Source organism: Suillus clintonianus (assembly GCF_016758775.1).
Source record: "Suillus clintonianus strain FC179 chromosome Unknown DEU56scaffold_11, whole genome shotgun sequence".
NCBI lineage: Eukaryota > Fungi > Basidiomycota > Agaricomycetes > Boletales > Suillaceae > Suillus > Suillus clintonianus.
In genome coordinates this window covers 454,163-475,671 of record NW_024539235.1, presented here as the reverse complement: position 1 = coordinate 475,671, position 21,509 = coordinate 454,163, and the positions used below count along the sequence as shown (strand labels likewise).

The 21,509-nt window shown below is 48.7% G+C and overlaps 9 protein-coding genes across 9 annotated transcripts; 6 read left to right on the top strand and 3 right to left on the bottom strand.

The window, feature by feature from the left end:
* Positions 1-6: 6 nt before the first annotated feature.
* Positions 7-1,222, top strand: DEU56DRAFT_729421 (NAD binding domain of 6-phosphogluconate dehydrogenase-domain-containing protein; the record flags this gene model as incomplete). The annotated part of the gene is made up of 4 exons (XM_041348099.1): positions 7-257; positions 326-558; positions 632-1,005; positions 1,055-1,222. The coding sequence occupies 4 exons, from the start codon at positions 7-9 to the stop codon at positions 1,220-1,222; spliced, it is 1,026 nt and encodes a 341-aa protein (XP_041212503.1).
* A 593-nt stretch (positions 1,223-1,815) lies between these two features.
* On the top strand, positions 1,816-3,611 carry DEU56DRAFT_752956 (uncharacterized protein; the record flags this gene model as incomplete). Its single annotated transcript, XM_041349670.1, has 11 exons — positions 1,816-1,846; positions 1,915-1,985; positions 2,058-2,101; positions 2,157-2,233; positions 2,283-2,380; positions 2,436-2,641; positions 2,692-2,753; positions 2,809-2,869; positions 2,921-3,137; positions 3,188-3,292; positions 3,342-3,611. The coding sequence occupies 11 exons, from the start codon at positions 1,816-1,818 to the stop codon at positions 3,609-3,611; spliced, it is 1,242 nt and encodes a 413-aa protein (XP_041212502.1).
* Positions 3,612-3,931: 320 nt separating this feature from the next.
* DEU56DRAFT_59989 (uncharacterized protein) lies at positions 3,932-5,529 on the top strand. Its single transcript, XM_041347008.1, has 7 exons — positions 3,932-4,410; positions 4,468-4,479; positions 4,545-4,656; positions 4,713-4,882; positions 4,932-5,056; positions 5,110-5,268; positions 5,323-5,529. Exons 1-7 carry the CDS (start codon positions 4,228-4,230, stop codon positions 5,345-5,347), a joined length of 786 nt encoding a protein of 261 aa, XP_041212501.1. The 5' UTR covers positions 3,932-4,227; the 3' UTR covers positions 5,348-5,529.
* On the bottom strand, positions 5,363-11,054 carry DEU56DRAFT_781631 (uncharacterized protein). The gene is made up of 20 exons (XM_041352055.1): positions 10,718-11,054; positions 10,303-10,665; positions 9,944-10,249; positions 9,252-9,892; positions 9,080-9,196; positions 9,002-9,022; positions 8,665-8,949; positions 8,490-8,607; positions 8,354-8,439; positions 8,226-8,303; positions 8,063-8,177; positions 7,599-8,008; positions 7,253-7,551; positions 6,972-7,202; positions 6,807-6,924; positions 6,626-6,756; positions 6,334-6,573; positions 6,183-6,286; positions 5,737-6,128; positions 5,363-5,675 (listed from the first exon to the last, which is right to left on the bottom strand). The coding sequence occupies exons 1-20, from the start codon at positions 10,983-10,985 to the stop codon at positions 5,418-5,420; spliced, it is 4,581 nt and encodes a 1,526-aa protein (XP_041212500.1). The 5' UTR covers positions 10,986-11,054; the 3' UTR covers positions 5,363-5,417.
* A 72-nt stretch (positions 11,055-11,126) lies between these two features.
* Positions 11,127-12,498, top strand: DEU56DRAFT_781629 (uncharacterized protein). The gene is made up of 2 exons (XM_041352054.1): positions 11,127-11,325; positions 11,382-12,498. Exons 1-2 carry the CDS (start codon positions 11,304-11,306, stop codon positions 12,401-12,403), a joined length of 1,044 nt encoding a protein of 347 aa, XP_041212499.1. The 5' UTR covers positions 11,127-11,303; the 3' UTR covers positions 12,404-12,498.
* Positions 12,499-16,710, bottom strand: DEU56DRAFT_970985 (FACT complex subunit SPT16). Its single transcript, XM_041359447.1, has 16 exons — positions 16,570-16,710; positions 16,399-16,512; positions 16,249-16,333; positions 15,908-16,185; positions 15,649-15,855; positions 15,396-15,596; positions 15,182-15,346; positions 15,007-15,131; positions 14,510-14,954; positions 14,285-14,455; positions 13,919-14,228; positions 13,750-13,865; positions 13,221-13,696; positions 13,029-13,164; positions 12,774-12,972; positions 12,499-12,724 (listed from the first exon to the last, which is right to left on the bottom strand). Exons 1-16 carry the CDS (start codon positions 16,633-16,635, stop codon positions 12,597-12,599), a joined length of 3,222 nt encoding a protein of 1,073 aa, XP_041212498.1. The 5' UTR covers positions 16,636-16,710; the 3' UTR covers positions 12,499-12,596.
* A 101-nt stretch (positions 16,711-16,811) lies between these two features.
* On the top strand, positions 16,812-17,847 carry DEU56DRAFT_869506 (DUF572-domain-containing protein; the record flags this gene model as incomplete). The annotated part of the gene is made up of 4 exons (XM_041355562.1): positions 16,812-16,827; positions 16,875-16,980; positions 17,031-17,147; positions 17,199-17,847. 4 exons carry the CDS (start codon positions 16,812-16,814, stop codon positions 17,845-17,847), a joined length of 888 nt encoding a protein of 295 aa, XP_041212497.1.
* Positions 17,848-17,912: 65 nt separating this feature from the next.
* Positions 17,913-18,938, bottom strand: DEU56DRAFT_729317 (Metallo-dependent phosphatase-like protein; the record flags this gene model as incomplete). The annotated part of the gene is made up of 5 exons (XM_041348094.1): positions 17,913-18,196; positions 18,246-18,303; positions 18,361-18,483; positions 18,622-18,685; positions 18,712-18,938. 5 exons carry the CDS (start codon positions 18,936-18,938, stop codon positions 17,913-17,915), a joined length of 756 nt encoding a protein of 251 aa, XP_041212496.1.
* Positions 18,939-20,063: 1,125 nt separating this feature from the next.
* Positions 20,064-21,287, top strand: DEU56DRAFT_59759 (uncharacterized protein). The gene is made up of 4 exons (XM_041347005.1): positions 20,064-20,307; positions 20,366-20,460; positions 20,520-20,815; positions 20,883-21,287. The coding sequence occupies exons 1-4, from the start codon at positions 20,284-20,286 to the stop codon at positions 21,134-21,136; spliced, it is 669 nt and encodes a 222-aa protein (XP_041212495.1). The 5' UTR covers positions 20,064-20,283; the 3' UTR covers positions 21,137-21,287.
* The last annotated feature ends 222 nt before the right edge of the window (positions 21,288-21,509 follow it).

The window sequence follows — 21,509 nt, the reverse complement described above, 5'->3', positions numbered from 1 at the left end:
TTTCTCATGAGACACACTGCCAGAGTACTTCAGTCGCTCGAGCGACAAGTCGTGCGTGCCAAGAGCATTGCATTCATTGGTCTCGGTCGAATGGGCTCTGAGATGGCCTTTAACTTCTTCTCGAAGACATTCGCAGAATCACCCGATGCCCACTTTGTCGTTTGCGACGCGCTCCCAACCAGTGCGATCGCCTTCCGTCAGAACTTTGTGGCCCAGTTTCCTGGGGCACACATTGACATTGTTCGCACCCCCAAAGAGTAAGTCTATTCCTGCTTTCGAACTGTGAGGCTTCCTCCTTTACGACATCGCCACTTGAAATTTCTAGGGCAGTGTATGCTTCTCAAACAGTATTGACAATGCTTCCATCCTCGCCTCAGGTGAAGACCGTGTATTCTGAAGCAAACGGGGTCATCCCTGCGTTGCAGTCTCTCAGCTCCGCGGAGTTGGAGCGCTCTCTTTTTATCGACTCCACAACGCTAGATGTCGGAATTGCCCGTAGCGTCGCGGCAGACGTGATCTCTGCAGGGGCGCAAATGGTGGACGCACCCGTATCGGGAGGTACGTACTATTGTTGTGCACTGCCCCCGCACCCCTGCTTACACGTATAACAATACTAACTTTATCAAAACAGGTGTAACAGGTGCCAAAGCTGGCACGCTGGCTTTTCTTGTTGGCGGGACCGAGAGTGCTTTTGACCTGTCGCAGCCGATCCTCACCCGCATGGGCAATCGCATTATCCATTGTGGCCCATCAGGCGCTGGTCTTGGGGCCAAAATATGCAATAACCTGGTTCTTGGAGTGCAACAGATTGTCGTCGGCGAAGCAATGTTACTTGGACAGAAGTTGGGTTTGGATCCGCGAATACTTGCAGGGGTCATCAACAGTTCTACCGGCGGTTGCTGGGCTTCGTCAGTCAACAATCCGGTACCGTATTCGCTCCCCGGAAAGTCACCTCCATGTGAACGTGATTACGAGGGCGGATTTGCGACTGCTTTGATGTTAAAGGTGAGTTTAGCTCCCAGCGGGGAAGATGCGGTTCCTCAATGTCGTACAGGACATGCTTCTTGCGACAGATATCGCGGCCTCAACCGACAGCCCATTACCACTTGGAAAGTCTGCGCAGAATTTCTATGCCGAGATGTTGAGGCATCGACCGGATCTGGCACAAAAGGACTTCTCTTCTGTATACGAGCGCCTGGAGGAAATGAGACGAGATGATTAAAGGGACCGTTGCGGATTTACCGATAGTGAGAGATTATATCCGTTCGGTACTAAACGAAGATAATAAACGCCCCAATATTTTACAAGCCATTGGATTAAGTCAATGTACTTTCCGGCGGCATTGCATTATGGACGACGTAATTATTAGGGTGAGCTCGAGTCACATCCGGCGCCCGTAATCGATATGTCTGAACCTCAAGGTGACCCTAATATTTTAATATGTTCAAACACATGAAGGCCTAGATGATGATCTACTTACGTTGGGTTTCCGCGAAAATAACGGGGTAGAGTGCAGCAACGGGCCAACGGCTACTAACGAGCAACGGTGAGGGTTGGGGCGCGGTTCCTATTTTTACATAAATTTATGGTTCTTCGGATGAAAGTTTATTGATTAGGTAATATAGCGAGGGGTGCTTCTTTCTCTCGAGGTTGCCTCCGCGACAAGGTCGGGTACAGTAATAACATAGTATAAAACTTTGGCGTATATAAATCACCCTAATCTTGAAATCGCTGTCAGTGAAACTAATCAGCCCTCCACGCCACACCCTCCCTCCTCCTCTCCTCCTCACCGTCATCCACAGCGCCCACAACTACATGTCTCAAAAGCCAAGCGCTATCATTTTCGGTAACTAGCATCGCCATCTACCCATCTAACTGACGCTCACGTTTACTTTTTCAAATTCATCCGTACAGGTGGTCTAAATACATGTTCACGAGCACTCGCAGCATTACTAGTCCCACCTGAGGGGGAGAGACTCGTTTCGGTATGTCAGATCTTTCCGATTGGTTCTCATCGATACCTCATCTCACTCACCGGTTCCATCTGTCTATAATAGCACCTTCGCATCGTCGATAGATTCTCCGTTTATCCGCCCACAACGTGCGTAAATTTCATCACATTTGCGCCCGTTTCATTTTGATCGGCGATTTATTAGATATCTGGGCGCTGAGTTCCCAAAGGTCCTGGCTCAACCCGATGTTGAATATCGCCAAGCCAATTTAACTGTTCCTTGTGTGTACTCATCTTACGTTCCCTGTCATTATTCATTATCTCCTTCAAGCCGCGGTCGCATCTACTTTCGATCCCCCGGCTGGCAAAGCACCCTACTCATACGTCTTCGATCTCACCGGTGAGATCAATCATGACCGCAGTGAAGTTGTACGTCCTTTTTCTCTGCTCTTAAAATAGACCAACATTCTCATCGCCATTCTAGATCGCAATCAAATTGACCTTCACCGTCGCTCGCATCATCGGTCTGGAGGCTGCCCGTAGAAAAGTCAATGCTTACGTACGACTACAGCAACCCGTGTATGAAACATCAGACAAGGGTCCACATGACGAGAAGGAAGACGTTAAACCTGTGCGACCATTAGATGTCTGGTGGCATGAAACACTCCGAATGTTAGCTTCTATTGATGAGTACGTTCACGGATTCATACCCAGGGTATAATTTCTGACTTGGTATCCAGCCTTCCTCTTGTCGTCCTGCGAATTGGATTTGTGTATGGCCCTTACGTCGAGTTCGGACTCTGTAAATTTTTCTTTCTCATTTTTTTTTCATGACACGAGACTAACGTTCTCGACAGATCCACTAGTAATCACGGTTGCGTCCATCTACGGTTACATGAATAAACCAATGAAAACCCCGTGAGTCTAAGCCTCTTCCTCCGCTCAAATCCCCCTCATCTCCGTTTCCAGATGGGGCCCCGGAAAAGACGGCGTCAACACAGTTCACATAGATGATGTTTCAGGCGGTTTATGGGCATGTGCAGAGTGGATGGCTTCCCTTGGCCGTCAGCAGGCAATCATAACTGCAGGAGAGAAAATTTATTTTCATAATGACAAATCAAAGGTTAAGGAGATTGAGGGCGCGTGTTTATTTGACGCACAACCCATAGCACCTGTCTTTAATTTGGTGCGCAAAGTCTCATTTTTGGGGTTTATATCTTCTCATCTTTTACGCAGGTTGATGACTCAGAGATGACTATGGCTAAAGGCGGGTCAATGATAACAGAATTCTTCGGGACAACGTTTGAGTTTTACTCATTCTTTGAAAATGCCTTGGCAAAGGTGCGCTTTTGTTCTACTATATTACTGGAGCTTTGTTGACATCCCGAAGCTTAAACTCGATGACATCGTCGAGGAAATCAACGAGCACCACGTTGGTACCTGGACTGAAATGCTTCAGACATCCAACCCCCCGATCACACAGACCCCACTTGATGCCTACATGGACCAATGGGCCCTTTCACGACGCAAACTTGCCTACAACAATAGCAAAATCAAGAAAGTCATCGGATACAAGCTCAAACGTCCGCAGTTCACGCACGACGCGCTCCGCGAAGTGGTGGACAAGTGGAAAGCGGAGGGCTCCTGGCCCGCACTCTAGGGCCGTTAGACTATTTTATGAATCACCGTCGGTGCTGTGCATTTATTTGATAAGTTGCTTTGTTGTGATTTTAGCCTGGAATGTTTTTTTGTGCTTTTGTTAACTTTCTCTGCTGCATTCTTTAGTCGTATCCATGTTCTTTACGCACCGTGATCACCCATCATGTCACTGTTCATATTCGCTGCATCTTGCTTGTTTGCTATACGTACTCACTAATATTGTGGTCAATAATGGATTAATATTGTGTTGTAACTCGATCGAAGCCTTTCAGTTCTGACAGTCACTCATCTGCGGAAGTCGTATTTTTTTTACTCTCAATGGTCCTTGAAAGCTTGACCAACGGTTCAATTGCGGCTAGTGACTTGGCTAAGTCCGACTAGTTGACAAGAACAGTGACGAGTCTCCTTTATTCGTAAGTCCATGCGTCAGATATACATGAATTGGTCCTTGGGTGTGCGCAGCACGATTGGTCGCAGTTACGTGGCAGTGGGCACTACCGGACTAGTACAGTAGCTAGACTCGAACTGGTCGAGCAGCGCTCAGATAGCTGCGGTTCGCTTTTAGAGCGCGCCACGTAGACGTTTCGCCATCTCTCATCCTCTCTAGATCATCTACCATGCCAGAGCGTGCGCCCAGTGAACTGACGGAATCCGAAGAACATTACAGACTACTAGACGCAAGCGGTCATCCGGAAACCTCAGTAGAGCATCTGCCTTTCCCAGCACCAATCATGGGCTCTGACAGCGCCGATAAATCCGAGGAACGCCGGGGGGACAAGCTCGCTGCATATGGAGCACTCGTGCGTGCATTTCCTCGTGCACTGTATTCATCATCGCTCATATTTGCGTCATGACAGGTTTCCATGCTGGTGAGACGAACAATCTCTTGTGTCATGTAACCGGGAGTTGACCCCTGAGTGCACATTTCTTGAAGGTCTTCGTGTGCGTCACTTGGTTCGTCGTGTTCACCAATAACCCTACATCAATGGGGTGGTTCCCCGTCCACCCATTACTCCAGAGCTTAGGTCTTGGCTGCTTCACCTATGGTGCGTACTCGATCGTTGACACTCTAAGTATAAGCCCACTTCATCACTCGCTTCAGGGATCCTGACACTCCAACCAACCGCACACCCCAAAACTAAAGCAGCTGGTTTGCAACGACACCAGAAAACGATGCTTGCCGTCGGCTTCCCATGCATCGCTTTGGGCACCCTGGCGATTGAGATCCAGAAATTCAACCGAGGACATGGACATTTCGCGACGTGGCATGGGGTATGCTTTTCTTTCTCTCTTATATTTTTCTCTCACCATCTTGTCACAGATTTTCGGACTTGTTTCTGTCGCATGGCTCGTGGGCCAAGTGATACTTGGCGGCGGAAGTGTGTGGTTTGGAGGTGCTGCATTTGGGGGCGGTATGAAGGCCAAGATGATATGGAAATACCACAGGTAGCGTGGGTAATCAGAAGGATGCCAGCGAAGATTGATAACACGTTTCGCAGGCTGTCTGGCTATGTCTTATTCCCTCTTCTCCTGATTACTGCTCATCTTGGCGGCGCGTGGTCCACTTGGGTGACATCCCATAGCCAGCCAGTAGTGCGGTTTGTCGGGTATACCGTAGCGCCGATAGTCGCGATTCTAGCTATATACGCGCGTGTCAGGTTAGTAGATCTATCGTGTAAGGCGTGCGTGTTTTTTGACGACCAGCATTGCAGAACCTCCAAAATGAAATTCTTATGACCTCCACCGATTTTATTTGTCTTTAATTAAATTATTGTAGTAGCAGAAAACTCGTATATGTTTATGTGCCCTAAGCTGTGGAAGGTCCAGTAGCAGGTACTGCGGAAGTTGATTCCGGGACGGGCGTTGAAGGTGGCAACTGCAACTGTGGAGTCGGTATCACTTCTGCCAGAAATCCTGGCAAAAAACGTTCTAGCCTGGCTTGCGTGGCTGTCCATAAGGTACGCTGGTGTTCATCACGTTGGTCTTCCTGGGAAGGTGGGACAAGAATATTTGCGGCATTCATCACGAGAACCACGTTCTTGAGAGATTCCGAGACAGCTTCATACTAGGATCATTAAGGATCATTAAGAACCGAGCGTCATGTGGAACATCAATGGAAGGCCTACCAGCTGCTCGGTCTTTTCGGCGTTGATGAGCCTGTCTAGTAGATCCAGAATCGCGATCCACAAGATCTTGATGTCCGACTTCGTGCGACTCTCCCGGACCTCGAAGTGCATGAATGCCTTACAAAGCAAGGCCGAGGCTCGTAACCTAGTCTCCGATATGCCCTGTGGATCGATATGCTGTACTTGGGGTCTCAGGAGTTCATCGACAAGGGTGAAGATGACACTGTTGAATATCTCCTCGACTTGACTATGGTCGTTTTCGTCATATACAAATCGAGGACCAAGCAAAAGACGTTGAAGTTGGCTGATAGCAGTATGCCGCACAAGTCGTGAGGGGTTCGTCGACTGTTTGCCCAACGACAACACCAAAGGCAGGTAGTATTGGCGCCAGACTGTATTGCATGTTAACTGTCAAGAGTAACTCGTGATCACGAGAACCCACGTACCTTGACCCGTTGGCAAACCAGCAGACTCAGCAAAGGGTGAAATGAACCTTTTCATATCATAAAGAATATCAACTGCTCGTCTCCCGCGCTCGATAGGTGGTGCGCTGGAAAAATATCAGTAGGCAGATCATTATGGACATCAACCGCTTACTCAGGCGGTGGCTGCGAAGGAACTCGTCGTCCTCTCTGAGGAACCATGATCGAATGACCAGCAGACGTCGCAAACTCATCCAAGATTGTGATTAGACCATTGAAATTATCTGGTGTCATCCATTGCGACTGTCCGTCCGTGACGAAACTCAAAACCAAGTTGAATGTCGAACGAGCAGCCTCTGGATGGGAAGTCGTTGACCGAAGGGCTGCAAAGACAAGGTTCCACTCGGTTTGCGAACTATTGACATTGATGAGCTATAGATACGCAGGTATGATGATGTTGATCTTGCCTAACGATATCACGGTTTTGAAGAATCAAAGTCACGCCTGCAACAATTTGTTCGGCAACAGAATTGGCTACTATCGGGGGAAGCCCAGCAATCAGATCAAGCGACAGATAGACTTGGTCTCGAAGTGTTTTCTATGTGGGCTACTCAGTTACAGAGGGCAAAGCGGGGACAAGTGACTTGCCTTTTGAGCAAGAATAAGACACAGTCGAAGCAACGCAACGACCGCACGCTCAATAAGGAGAACACTATAATGCGTAGGTGCCGACAACAAGGCGGACAGATGCTCAAATAGAATCGGCCTAAGGAGAAATTAGAAATAAACTCCAATGAAAATGAAGGTACGTGCCATAAGTCCTCGATGTACTGCGAGGTTTGACAGGTAATGCTGACCATGGTCTCGAGAAGGAAAACGGATGCAGGGTCATAAGGCAAAGTAAATGATCCGTCTCCTGCAGACGGTGTATTGAATGCGGTGGTCAGCTCATCCGACTCTTGCTTCCACTTCGTGATTGTCCGTTCATGAGCAAGAGCCTCCAGTGCTCGGATTGCCGCCACGAGTGCTTCCAAGTCAAGTTGTCTGTGACAAGGTTGTGAGAAAATAAGGTTCATCAGCTGAATGAGACCCACATAGTCTGCGCGTAAAGCTCATCCAACCGGCATGATGTTATGCAATCGATAGTGCACATTGTACTCTCTACTTCTGTGTCTGTAGCTTCAGGAACGAGGTCTTCGGAGCTGGTACCATAGGGGGTCATAAGGTATGAGGATAGCGCTGATAACAACCCCCCATCACTACGCGGCGCTGGTCGTGAATGCTGACCTCCACGAAGGGGGATCATTGTGACGCCGCCTAAGAAATCCTCCATTTGGAGCATCCGCGTGGGGAGTAATGAATGCATGAATAGGTTTTGGAACATTTCAAAGATCTGTATCTATGATTAGCAAAAAATAATTGCTTGTCGTGTCAACTTACTTGCGTCCAACCCTCGCGCAGGGCATTTCCGTTTCCGTTCACGATATTGAAAAGTACAACGGCTGCCAGCTGGCCTTTGAAGTTCGTGCCAAACTTGACCGATAACGACGAGACTGTCACTGACTGTCCCTCTACTTCGACCACTGGATAATTAGGAACTTGTGTCGGCAGATTCTCAGATAATAAACTAGTTGCTTGCGAGAGTGAAACGACCACGAAATCGAAAACATCCGGAAGATGGAAATGACCTGCCAGCGTGGCGCATTGACGGAAACCAGAAATAGCCCGTTGAATAACATAATCATCGTCAAAGCTGATAAATGCGTAAGCGATTGCAGAGATCAACGGTTTCCAAACGGTCTTGAACATGTCAAGATCAAACAGGGCCGAATTGCACACCAAGAACGGACCTATGAGGGATCCAGTTACACCTACGACCACCATTCCTGTATGAATCAACTTACCCGATTGCCGTGAGCGGGTGAGCAGCTCTTTCCAAGCGTACTCGAAGCCAAGTTGGCCGGTATGCTCTTCAGGCATAACAATTTCTCGTTTGCGTATGGAGTCGTAAAGGCTTTGCTGCTGGGAGTGAGCCATCCAGACATTCAACAGCATAACGCCACCCACCAAGTACTCGGGCGAGAAGTTAGTGCCGTCATTAACGCCTCTCAGGTTGCGCTGATAATCCTCTATGGTCATGCGTTTCTGATGCTTGGTCAGATAAAGAAAACGTTTAAGAAGTGCAAAGGCCTGACTCGAATTTGCGGATTGTGAAGATCAGTGTTGAGCATGATCACGGAGTACGCCAACACGTAGACTGCATCTTCCGTCTTGATTTCCGCTGTAATTCGATGAACAAAAAGTCGCATATTCTTGAATTTAGGACCCTACCTGGACCAGATGCAAAGTAGATCGAGGCAAAGGTTTCTGTGATCCGAGCGATCTGCTGAGATTCTCCAGGAAGTCGGAAGGTCTCTAGCATCTCGCGCATTGCATCTGCAATTGGTTTCTACGCACCGCGAGTGACTATTAGTGCGGCGAATATGATAGATGGGAATCGCCGTACATCTTTAAAGTCAAACAGCCCAAGAAAGTCCTTCAGGAGTTCCAAATTGTCTGGCTTTGAGATATAATCTCCTAGCAGTCGCTTGTCCAAACGCGTGCAGCTCTTCAAGAAGATAGCAAGACTGCGCGTTCGTGAGACCTCTGGAGAAAGGTCGGAGTATATGAGCTTGTTCTCCTCAAGAAATGCAATGCCAATTTTTGGTTTAGAATTGAACCGCGCTGCCCCGGTAAGAACGAGCTTCTTCCTAGATTTGTCTTGCATCAATGAATCTGGCGAAATAAAATCCTATGGCATGTTATGACCTGCATAGTTGAGGACGGAAACAATCAATACTCACGGAAGGCCATGATTCACTTCGCTAAAAGTTGAAAGCATATCAGAACATTGAACAAAGCGGGACAACGAATGTACAAACACCCTCGGCTCGCGCTGTCATGTCATTTACGAACGCAAGCAACAGATCCAAGCATAGATATTGAGAATGTAATTGTTGTGCGTCCGACGCCGAAGAGTACTGCCATGGGTATACGCCCTAGACAGTCAAGAATTTGAACGACAAGCGCACGGGTTTTGCCCCGACGACCGACCTTTGTGAGAAACTCGATCAAGCGTTCAAACAAATTCTCGCAGTTTATGTCGCAGTCATAGTTGACGTAAAGATCAACCATGAAGCTCGGATGCCGGCAGAGCTGGCTGAGAGTCTCTAACATCAAGTCGCGGGTATCTCCACGCGCAGGCTGTACAGGGGGCCGCGATGGAACTGGACTTCCCTTATCGAGCTCAAGCTCAGTGTCAACCGGTCCCAGGATCGGTGTTCCAGTTGCAGGGGTGCCAGGACGTGGAGACGTAGGGTTGGCGTTCTTCTTGGAGCTTATTGGTTTCAATTGCGGGGGAGCTGCGAGCCTGTCGATGCTAAAGGAAAGGTAAAGCTCTTGTTGAAGCTTAAGGTCGCTTCGCATGGTCTGGAATACTGTTGTAATTGTCCGTAATGCAGCTTGGAGAACAGAAGAGTTGTCGGAACGTGCGAGCTGGAAAAGATATTTGCATCCAGGATCAAGAATAAGGGCTGACAAGGAAGGATAGTCGCCCATAACTGTTCCAGATGTCTCGACAGCAGCATTGAGAATTCCAAGCGCAGTAAGGCGCGTGGAGTCGGTGTGAACTTGATCATTGGGATCCAAAATGTTGACAAGCACACGAAGCAGTTCCAGAAGTGCTGGTAGAACATCTAAATTACGTTGAGTTTACGGAAGCAAATGACTAGATGTGGAGGGCTTACACGGTCGTGGTGGTGAAAGCGTCTGGGATGGGTCCTCGACCTCAGGTGCTGTAGAACGCTCTGTATTCTCTAATGAAGTTGCGTTCTGCTGCGTGGATGAAGTTACTCCTTCTAATGCCTGCGATAGAGAATCGCCGACATCAGTGAGGTTGGTAGACATGGACATACTTATCTCCCCGTGCTGAGGTTCCTCCTCATTCAGACGGAGTCTAGCTTCTTCTGCAGCTGGATGGAGAGCATGTAGACGCCCAAAAATTGTCCTGACAATGGAAATCATGGTAGACTCAGCAGATCGACGTAAAATTTCTGTGTCATGTAGAGTAAGCGGACACCATGAATGAACAGAGGCTATAACACACCGCTCAGCCGCATTTGACATGCTGTCGTCAAGACGGTCTCCAACATTTCGCAAATCTCGACGTCTCCGAGGAACGCACCCACACTACTTGCGGCAATGCAATCATGTATCACGGTCATTATCTTTAAGAGGACAACTTCGTCTCCAGAAGAATCACTGGCTTCAAACTTGCAGTGTGAAACTGTGCTGCTGAGCTCGACGAGAGCAGGCTCCAAAGATAACGAGGTTGAGGATATGAGGTTGCAAACAAAAAAGCTGTGGAGGGCAGAGAGTGCAGCAGATGTTATAGGTCCGTTAGACAGAGGTGAACGAATTAGGGCAAAGAAGGGACCAATAAGACTAGGCAAAGGTAGAGCTTCGATATCTGTTTGAAGTGATTGAAGATAGTTACACATGTGCAATGAGCAAACACCTACCATCGACGTCCCAGATCGTACGTTTCAGCTGCTGGAAGCCGCCCATTAGGTCCGCTTCTTGGGAGAGCCTCCCATTCTTTTGAATGTCTGCACTAGGTGTTGACCTACGCAGGCCGAGGTCTCTTGCTAACGCGGAGTCTCTTGCTGTAAGGGTATGAGCTCCTGATGCCCACCGTGAATTCTTGCGCATGACCGAGGTCACTGCCAAGATCTCTGACAGCAAGACATGTTTCTTCGATACCTGACAGACAGTTGCGGGAATGGTCATGGCCCAAATTCTGTTGGGGCAGCCCGATCTTTAGAGTGGTGCTGTTATAAGAGTCGACGCGCCTTCGCGTAGCAGTGACGTTAATGACACGCATTCATATTTTGTGACAACGGGTGACATCGCGTGACAATTTTGTGACACCTCAGAAGTTACTTCGATTCGAACTCTGGATCACCCGAGTCCGAGTCTGAGCAAATTGTTGGCTTCAGCCAGACGTATATTGGTGGAAAGGTAATTCGATATCATCACCCGTCTCCGCCACATTTTAATCGCTTGTAGCAATAATATTTTACAGCTGCGGCCGCCAATACTGTAACAATGGCATCTAAAATATTTCTTCGTGAGTTCAGCCAACAGAATCACGCTAGTGACTGGCTCATGGACTTACATTGTCAGGAGGTGTCTTGCCTGTTGCAATCTTCATCCCAATGAGTTTTATTGCATTGCAAATTGTATTTGGCCGTCACATGTACCAAAGCGGTACAGGACTGCAACTTCTCGACCACTGCAACGTTCCAATCGGAACGGAAGGATACCCTTTGCGCCTGGCATACACCGGCTACCCCGACCTCGATGATCGCATGTGCGCACTTGTGGCGCTCTTTCATGCCCTACTAGACCCTGCATACCGACCTCTCGTAGCAGAGCTCATGACTGCCCTCGCTGCAGTAACAATGATACCCTTCGTCGAGGCTGCACGTGAAGAGCGCTCCATCTTTCTTCGCATGCCTGCTGCCGTTGGAGTGCTTTTCCAGCTTTTCAGTTTTGCAGTCATCATGCCAATTTATTATGTCGCGCTTATTCTGAGTGGAGCGGCGATTGGTAGCCCCGTCAAAGGCCGCGCAACAAAAATCGCTCAGGGCAGTGCCGAAGCTTTGCTTTTTGCTCTGATAGTCGGCTATATTATCCCGACAGTGTGCATGGTTTTGTTTCGGGGTATCACATCCACTGCGTTATGGCAAGGCTACCCCATCATCATGGCGTTCGCGCAGTTTGTGTACCTCATCATTCGTCCTTCTTCCCGTCGCATGCAATCCGGCTACGCTACCATCCAAGCCATGTATGGTCTCATCTTCGTCACCTCTGCTATCTTCCACATCTACTACACGTGGCCACTCTTCTTTGACATCCAACAATTCCAGAAGGTCCTGGTGCCACACTTGGCACTGAGCAAACACCCTTTGTCCTTACCCGAAGGAGTCGCTGCTGTCATCCAGTGGGATGCAGTGTTTGGGATAGGATCCACCCTTTTTGTGACATTCTGGTTCGCTCAAGGCGTGAAGGAAATTGTGCTCCTCTTCCTTTGGCATGCATTGGTCTCGGTAGCATTTGGCCCTGGAGCAGCTATAGCTGGTGTCATGTTGTTCAGAGAAGCGAGACTAAATGGCCAAACTCCTGTGGAGGATAAGGAGGAATGACTTGACCAGGACATGACTTGATTAGAGTACTGAGGTTCAACGTTCAACCATCGATATCATCATTATGCACAAAAACCGACACATCATTTGAATCAATAATGGTACAGCTGCCGAAAAGCAAACGGAGAAATAAAATGCTAAGCAGATACAATATTCATCGCGAAGAAACCATGATAAGTCCACAAGTCAAACATTACCGCTTCTTGCTTTTGCCATTCGCCTTGGGTTTAGCAGAAGCCTTCTTCTTTTTAGGTCGGTCATCATCCGAGTCGGTGTCACCTCCGCGAGTTCCCTTTGCTTCAGCGGCTCGCTTGGAATCGGCTGGTTTTATAAATAAGTATCAAACAAGGACGATGGTCAGAATACATACATTTAGCGGCTTTCCTTTCTAGCTCTTCCCAGTCATCGCCATCATCACTATCATCGTCATAACCGGAACCGCTTCCTGAGTCGTCGCTCGCATCTGAGCCGTCATACTCGCTAGCATCAGCACTGCTCTCCTCAGACTGCAATTCCTCCGGATCTGCCTCGAACTCAGATTCGCTGTCCGAATCCACGTCTGCATCGCTCTGTGAACGATGTTTCAGCCTGCATGAAACGCGGACGACCACGATTAAGAACTTACATCGGCATCACCCCCACCGAGGAAACTTCGCCAACCGCCTTGCTGGAAGAAATCATACGGGCTCTCATTGATTGTCTTCATGATAGGGCCCCAGTTCAAGTTGACTGGGCCTTCACCGAGAGGAATATCGACCGAGCTGCAAACATGTTCTGTCAGTATCGATGTCCCACAGATCGCAACAGAATTGCGTACTCTAGCCAATTCTTTACGTCGTCAAGTTGACCGCTTGGTATCGAGTTGATGTGCAACGGTGCTTTAGTGAAGTCCTTGAAGATAAGAACAAGATCGAATTGTTTCAGCGAAAATTGAACACGTTCCAACGAAGCAATCTCAATCTCATTGAGAGTGACAACAAGGAACGGAGGGTCGATGAGATGCACGAGACATTCTGTTGTGGGCTGCAATCGGACGTTGGTGCGAAACGGCACACCTTCGAATGACAATTCACGGAAGGGGATGTCCACTTCGAGTGTCTCACCCATAGACGTCGATGCTGCCTCGGCTACTCGCTCAGCAAACAGCTTAAACTCCTTGTTGAGCATCTGCCTTCGCTTTCGTTCTTGCTGTTCCATCTCAATTTCATCCTCATCTCCATATCTGTGCTTTCTCTTCCGGTTGCCAGTCTCATCGAACTGAACATCGGAAGCCTCGCGGAAGAACTGGATATCCTGCAGAAAACCACGTCAGAGGACGTAGTTGCTTTGAGAATAGGACGACATACATGTGCTTTCTTCTTCCCAATCATGATGGGTGCTCTTAAATGAATGTGTACAATGACCATAAGTTCCTTGTCACAAGGCTGGAAGAAGAGGTGCTTGATGTTAGTGAACAAAACATCTAAGGAGCTCGGGATTTAACAATATCCTGGAAGGAGAAACAAAACGTCATACCGATTTTCTGAGAGCCCATTGGAGATTGGTAGCGTAGACCATTCTGGTGGATCTCGACCTCGCCGGGTAACCGTTTGCCGTCAAGGGCGGGGCGGACGAATACCTCAGGAAGCTTGTGCGCACGTCTACCTTTGATCTCAACCAGGACATCTTGCTCGATAACGTCAGCCATTTCCTTCTTCTGTTGCTCACGCTTGTTAACCTCTTTCTTTAGGTCTGTGATTTGTTTGGAAATGGTGTCGAAGCGGTGGCCATCAGTTGACCGATAGGTGACCGAACGGATGAAAGTAGAGTCGGGGTCTTCAAAAGGCTAGGTGGTAATACCTTCAAACTCGAGAACACTTACGACTCTGAAACCATACGTACCGTGTCATCTTTCTTCCCTGCGAGCTGACCAGGGGTCTGGAAGTTGATGCGGAGATATGTGTAATCCCCTTCGTCATTCTTGCTCACGTTCTTGATAGTGTTGATGTGGAAGGGTACAGCGAATCCATGTACGGGCAACACAATTGTTTGAGCCTTGCGGTCCACGGAGACCTGGGTAGTGTTGTCTTAGCCTGAAAGTTCCAACTAGTAAGTTGATCTACTCACTCGGAGACTTTCGACTTCCCGCGGCAGTGCACTTTCACCCTTATAACTTTGGAAGCGCTTCCAAGTTTTACCCTCCTTTTCACCACCACCGCTAGCACCCTCAGAGTACTTCGCCAATCCAGCAGACTGAAGGCCATCATGAAGTTGTTGCTGGTGATCCTTGATTTTGGCAGCTGCGGTCATCAAAACTTCTTCCTGAGCAGCGCTACGCGTCTTATTTCGTAACACCTTGCCGCCGACTGTCTTGTTCTTGACGGGAGAACCGTTTACCAGGGGTTTCACAGGAGCCTTCTTGAGTGCTTTGGACGGCTTGTCTTCTTCCACCTCAATGTCATTTTCGGGGTTCAGGAAGAAGAGGGTGTCTTTGGTGGATTTGGCACCTTCGGTCAAAAGAGTTGATCTGTCAGCGCCAACGCGAATGGTATCGACTATGTGGAGGGCGTATCTGAAACGTATACATGAACGGAACTGCCGTAGACCAAAGGAGTGATACGTACTTCTTGCCGTTGTCATCAAGTAAGTCGGAGAAGCCAAGAGACAGGTTTAAAACCATATCCGTTTTCAGGTGCTTAGCGTTTTTTGAAGAAAGCAAATATGCAGAATCACGGAACTCCACGCCAGTCTAAACAAGTTTAAGACTTATTGGCGCTTAATTGATGGAGGATTACTCACTCCAAACCCAGCATTCTTGACAAAGTTCTTCTCAAGCTCCGGCTTCTCCTTTTTCACAATCTCCAAGGCCCGCTGATATACCTCACGTGCACTGACGCCGTCCTTGATTTCCCTCAGCATCTCGGCCTGCATCGACAACAGTAAGTTGTAGATTGCTTCTTGTTCCTACAAGGCGAAATGAGATCAGTGAGAAAATGATATCACCCGCACTGACCTTCGAGGGGTCAACAATAATACTCCGCCCGAGATTGGCACAGTAACCCTTGTATCGCATGCCAACGGCGATGAGGAAGACGCCTTTGTGTGCAATGGTGTCCGAGGATGACTCCGCAGTTGATCGCAAATCATAGCCGGTGGTTGTTGACCGCGACTGAATGATAGGAGAGTAGCAGAACTCCGTTGATGCCCAGTCGACCTGGAATGACTCATGAGATGTACGAGCGAGTTTGACAGGGCAGCTAACGCACATCATTGAGGCCCCGCCCCTTGCTCCACACCTTCATATCGGGCCCTTTAGCATCGTCACCTTCACCCGACCCAAGTCGCGCCTCTATCTGAGTGGCAAATTGTTCGTGAGTTATCTTGGCTTCTTTGTCCAATATCATCTCCAATTTCAACACGATATGGTGAACGAGCAAGGTGGAAGAAAGATTAGCTGCTGTACGAATGCATTTCTGTGATGCGAATCAGAATAGCATTGACCCCAGATACAATATATGAACACACCATTTCTTCTTCATCCTTGACAGCCATGAAAGCAGACAACGCAGGGGCCATATCAACCAATTCGGGTTTGCTGTCAGCTTTTGAGACGCCCTGCTCCCACTCCGTCATCAACTTTCCCGTGCATGCCTCCTTCACCAAACTCCCGACGCGTTTGAAAGATGTATAAGCCCCCACGAATTTTGGTAGTGCATCGCTAGGTGGCTCCTTCGCCTTTGCTTGTACGAGTATCTCGACTGGAACGGGAGGATTCCCTTCTTTTATTTGGTGCAAGAACTTGGCTGCAAACCCACGTGTCGCGTTTAAACGTCAGATCGTCACGCATCGGACGATACAATACACACCTTTGCTAGCCGAGCATAATATCGAGAGCTTGTCCTTCTGGAAGAGGAGTAATGTAGAGGGAAACTCATAACCAAGCAACCAAGTCTACACGAATTGGCGCGTAAGCCACACAGCAGAGACGTGATTCATGAAGTGCTAATGAAGCTCACCTGAAAGGCAGTCCCTTTCCTCACGGGTTCATCCTCACCGGCAGGGTCTCCGGACAGCAATAAGAGAGCTTCTGCATCTGCTATGGAGCCGTACTCGTCATTTTGATTCGCATTCTAAAAATGACAGAAAGCTCATTAACGAACTCTCAATCGAACTGGCTGAAAGCATACCCTCCATCCATCGTAGACATTTTTTAGACGAGAACTGATTAGCTGTTTATTTAACTGGACCTGCATGGTGATTGTGAGCGGCGATTGACAGAGTGAACTGGCGGACGACGCTGCAGGTGAACAAGGAGGAGAGCGCGCGCTAAAGGCGGGAAATTTCTTTTAGGTAATCAAGTGGTCTTCACCCTCCGAGTCGTCCACAACAACTCAACGCAACAATCCTTACACTCATTTAATCGACCACCATGTCTGAACGTAAAGGTAAGATTTTAGTCTTCAGTCAAGTCATGAGCTGATTTTTGTGCTAGTGTTGAACAAGTACTTCCCCCCGGACTTTGACCCGTCCTTGATCCCTCGAAGGAGGGGCCCAAAGAACTCACAGCAGGTCGTTCGTCTCATGGCCCCGTTCTCCATGTAAGCGTTGATTTTTCTGTGCCTTAATTCATATCTTACAATGGACACAGGCGATGTAATACATGTGGAGAATATATCTACAAAGGCAAGAAGTTCAATGCTCGCAAGGAAACAGTGGATGGAGAGGATTATTATGGAATTAAGATATTCAGGTTTTACATTAAATGGTGCGTCATTACGTCGTTGTATATATTGGCGCTTACCGAGAGCCATCCCAGTACACTATGTTCCGCCGAGATTACCTTCAAGACTGACCCCAAGAATACCGATTATTCCGCAGAGCACGGTGCATCAAGAAACTTTGAACCATGGCGAGAAGAAAAAGTTGTCGAAGAGGAGGACCGTCTTGCTCGCCTGGAGGAAGAGGAGAACAATCCTATGAAGGCGCTAGAGAACCGCACCGTCGACGCAAAACGGGAGATGGATATCCTAGACGCTCTCCAGGATATTCGAGCACGGAATGCACGGAACGAGCGTGTGGGGCAAGCGTCGGATCTGGTCTCTCGAATGACTGTGGAGGAGGAGGAAACAGAAGAGGAAAGGGAGCGAAGACTAGCAGATGAAGAAGATGAGAAACTGGTGAGGGAAGTGTTTTCGAAGGTATCGATGCCCGCCTTGCCGGGCGGCTCTTCGGCGGCGGCAGACAGTTCTGGAGATTCACCCACAGAAGTGACCTCGCCACAAGTGGTCACTATTAAGCGAAAGGCCGATGATGTCGAGCCCGATTTACGCAGTCTCCTTCCAGAATCAACACGAGTAGTGCTAGAGGCCAAAACTCTTGGTGTACCGCCAGCGAAGAAGCCGAAATCAGACTTGAAGAACAAACTGGGTATCAAGATTGCGAAGAAGGGCAAGGTAGTTGTTTAACATGTTCTCATGGCTTGTCCTATGTATACTAAGTGTACATGATATCCATAATGCAGGGTGTTTCATTAGTTCCGTAGGTCTACAACGACCGCCTTCTTCGTCATGGCCATGGCTGCATTCACGGACACACTGTCGACTAGTCTGAATGGGTCATCAGCGCTGATTTGTGCTCCAGCACATTCATGGATGTGGCCGAAGACGTGCAGCCGGCATTTTCGCAGCTGCGTTAATTTGCTTGACAAGACGCGGCATCCAGCGTGCTTGCCGGTTCTTGTTGTGTCGAAAGTCATGAAAGGAGGAGTGTGTGTGATCAGGATATCCGTATCTTCTGGTATACGGCTGTAGATCACTAGAGAATGGTTATAGCCCGCAAACATTGATCTAGCCTCGCCCCATACCTCGTGCCTCGTCTGTGGACTCGTATTGAAATGCTCCTTGAGCATATAATGGAGCAGCCTCACATGTATATCAGTTCCACAAAATACCAGCTTCGCAAAAGCGACTGGCGCTCACCGGTGAGCCATAGACCTTCCATTCACGCCCCGAGGGTAACATGAACCGAAAGCGTTCATGCTCGAGATAGTACAGACCTGCTCCTGCTTGACTCCGTACATAGGTTCGTGCTTGCTGGACCTCCTGGTTTCAATTCTCTGTTTAGCTCGATTGGTGCTTAGAGGGATCCACACCCACTTCTGGTGGGAGGCCATATATTGGCTGAGCCCAATTCCTGTCAAGACAAAGCTACGGAAGTGGTCTGATATCTGAGGATGGCACCAGCTTAAGACGTACGTCATGATTGCCTGCTACCATGCTTGATCCATCACAGGTTATCAACCGCCTGGAATATCGTGAACATCTGCTCACATTTTCACGGGGTGATTCAGTGATTTCAACCATTCGACTGTGACGATCAATTGCGAAAGGCTACCCCAGCTACTCAAGTCACCAGCATGCAGCAGAACGTCGCCGGCGGGTATGTGAAAAGTATGAGAGTGGGTATCTGAGATGCAGACGAAGCGAGTCCAATTGCTGCCTGGGTGAGGAGGGATAAGATCAATCCCCTCCATGTAAATACGTGAGGTTTCAGTCATTAAGATCGCGGATGGGCGAAGGAAAGCGTCGAAGTGTTGCTGTTGCTGTATTCAACTTGGTATAAAAGCGCTAGAGCCTTGTGCGCCAGTTTTTGTACAGCTTCAAGTTCGGAACTAGGAGCGCTGACAGCTGTGTCGCGGCTCAATCCATCGAGCTCTTATAGTATAACGGTGACTTCGACCTCGGTAGTGACCGTCGACTACCATCATGCATGCTGCTGCGTTCGGACGAATCTCAGGCTAGCCTTTTTGTCACCGGCCGATGCTCCGCATATTTTTTGTCCTTCACCACCACCAAGTCCAGTCACGAACATTAGTTCTCAAGCAGAAACCGACACTGCAAATATTCAAACACTGCATAAATGTTGTCGTCGAGCCTTCGTTCGACAAAGGGTGAGCTACATGGAGAGGAATGGACGTGAAAGTTGCCGTCGGATACAGCCAGGCTCGGGAGCGACGCCGCAATTCAGATCATGTTGTAGGACATTGACAATGGGGAGCATCACCTTATCCCATCATGATACTCTCCAGTACTACTAGCTCCGTCCTCGACTCCGTTGGGCCCATAATTGAGCGGCATGCTATATCGCTATCGCGAAGTCATCCTTGAGCATATTGAGAACATGGAGATTGAGAGACGGGAAAGGAACAAGGTGTGCCAGCAGACTATCTTCTCTGTGCCCTTCTGTTCTTCACCACCACCATGCAGCACCATGCATATGTCCAGCCTCGGCTGCATACATTATATTACGTCATCGAGGCAACACGGAGCATGTTTCACTCATTTATTCTTCATCGTCCTCATCGTCTTCTAAAGCTTCACTGGCAACCGCTAGTGCTGACTGCGAACGCTATCCTAGAAACTAGTACTGGAATGAAACTCGACAACGCCCTCGATGCTTAAGGTGGAGCTCTCCGATACTTCGAGTCTTTGGAAGGGTCTATGGGCCCTACCTCCCCATCATGATGCCTGAAGGCTAAAGGCCTGAGCACTGAGCCACTCATCCACACATCGAGCAGGTAAATATATATTACCTTACAAGGCAAAAAAAGAAAGTGTTGAGACGCAATCCAACTCACTTGCCTTTCCCGCTAACCGAGTGGCTCGTCCCTTATGCTCAGACCATCGCACACGATTGCTTCACGCTTTTGCCTTTAAAGGCAGAAACGTGCGCCGCAGAAAAGCAATCGTACTCGACGTCCATAGCACGCTTGGGTGCTTTAAAAGAAGCGCGCAAGATGTGTGGATTTGCAACAACACACGCGCTTTTCATTCACTCCAAGGATTTAATCCACCCCGCAGATCATTCACAACTTCTTCCTTCCTCTCAAACATTATCACAAGATGCCTGCTGTAGAACGTAACGAGGTAAGCTCCCAGCCTACCTTACATCACGCGTCTTGTACTTATCACACTTTCTCTACAGACATCTGTTGCCTGCACTGTCTGCGATAAGGTTATAAGCCGCAAGGGAGATCTTCCGAGACATATGCGGACGCATGCTGAAGACAAGGAAGCTCTGTACGTGCTTGTGCCTTATTATACCAGACGGATTCTGACCTGTTTACTATCTTGATCAGTATGCATGCATGCCCATTCCCTAACTGCGATCACAAGACCCTCCAAAAGTCCAACATGCAGACGCACATCAGAACCCACACCCGTGAATTCTCCAAGACGTGCCCTCATCCTGGGTGCGCGTATGCCACTACAGATCCAGGCAGCTTGACGCATCACCGCAAGGCACTACATGGCTACGAGCCCAAGGCGCGTTGCATCCCCGGTGGAAAAGCTGCTCGACGGTCCGCCGCCGCGCCTTACCCATCTACTCAGTCTATGAAGTCAGAGGCAGAGATTCCTGAATCGCTGGATTTCGGTGAGCCAGCATTTCCCGAGCTTGCAGACCTCGTTCGCTGCGATGCGCTCTCACCCGCTGAGTCCAGCGGTTCTGGTATCCCCCAAATCTCAGGCGAGCTCGACGAACTCCCCTGGGAGAGACTCTTCCCCGACATCCCCGCCGAGAGCTTCATCTCCATTTATGATAAGCCCTCTCAGCTCCCCACCCCCACCCCTAACAACAACCAGCCTCCGACTGTCCCTGCCGGTCCTTCCACTCTCCAGATGCCGCAGTTTGACCCGGAGCTGTCCTCCGATGTCAACTATCAGCAGCCCGTTCCAGATATGCCAGCTGAACTGAACGAGTTTTTGCAGAAATACGGCTCAGGGTTCTTTGAAGGTCGCTGCGAGTACCCGGACAATTTTACGAACGAACACAACGCCGACTGAAATCTTCACTATCATCTTTCATCTCATTGTCATACCCCCGCATCATCATTGGCATTGGCATCAGCATCACAATCTTATGTGGAATTCATCATTATCATTATTGATCATTTATATCATACCACTTGCATTTCTTATACATATCTTCATTCGGACTTTTAGGACTGCGACCTTCAACTTGTAAATCACATTATGCATATCAATTCACAGATTTCATGACTATGGATTGCGACATGCTCAAAGTGGACCAGTCGGCCCAGCTCGATAACACGGCAACGTGCCACAGT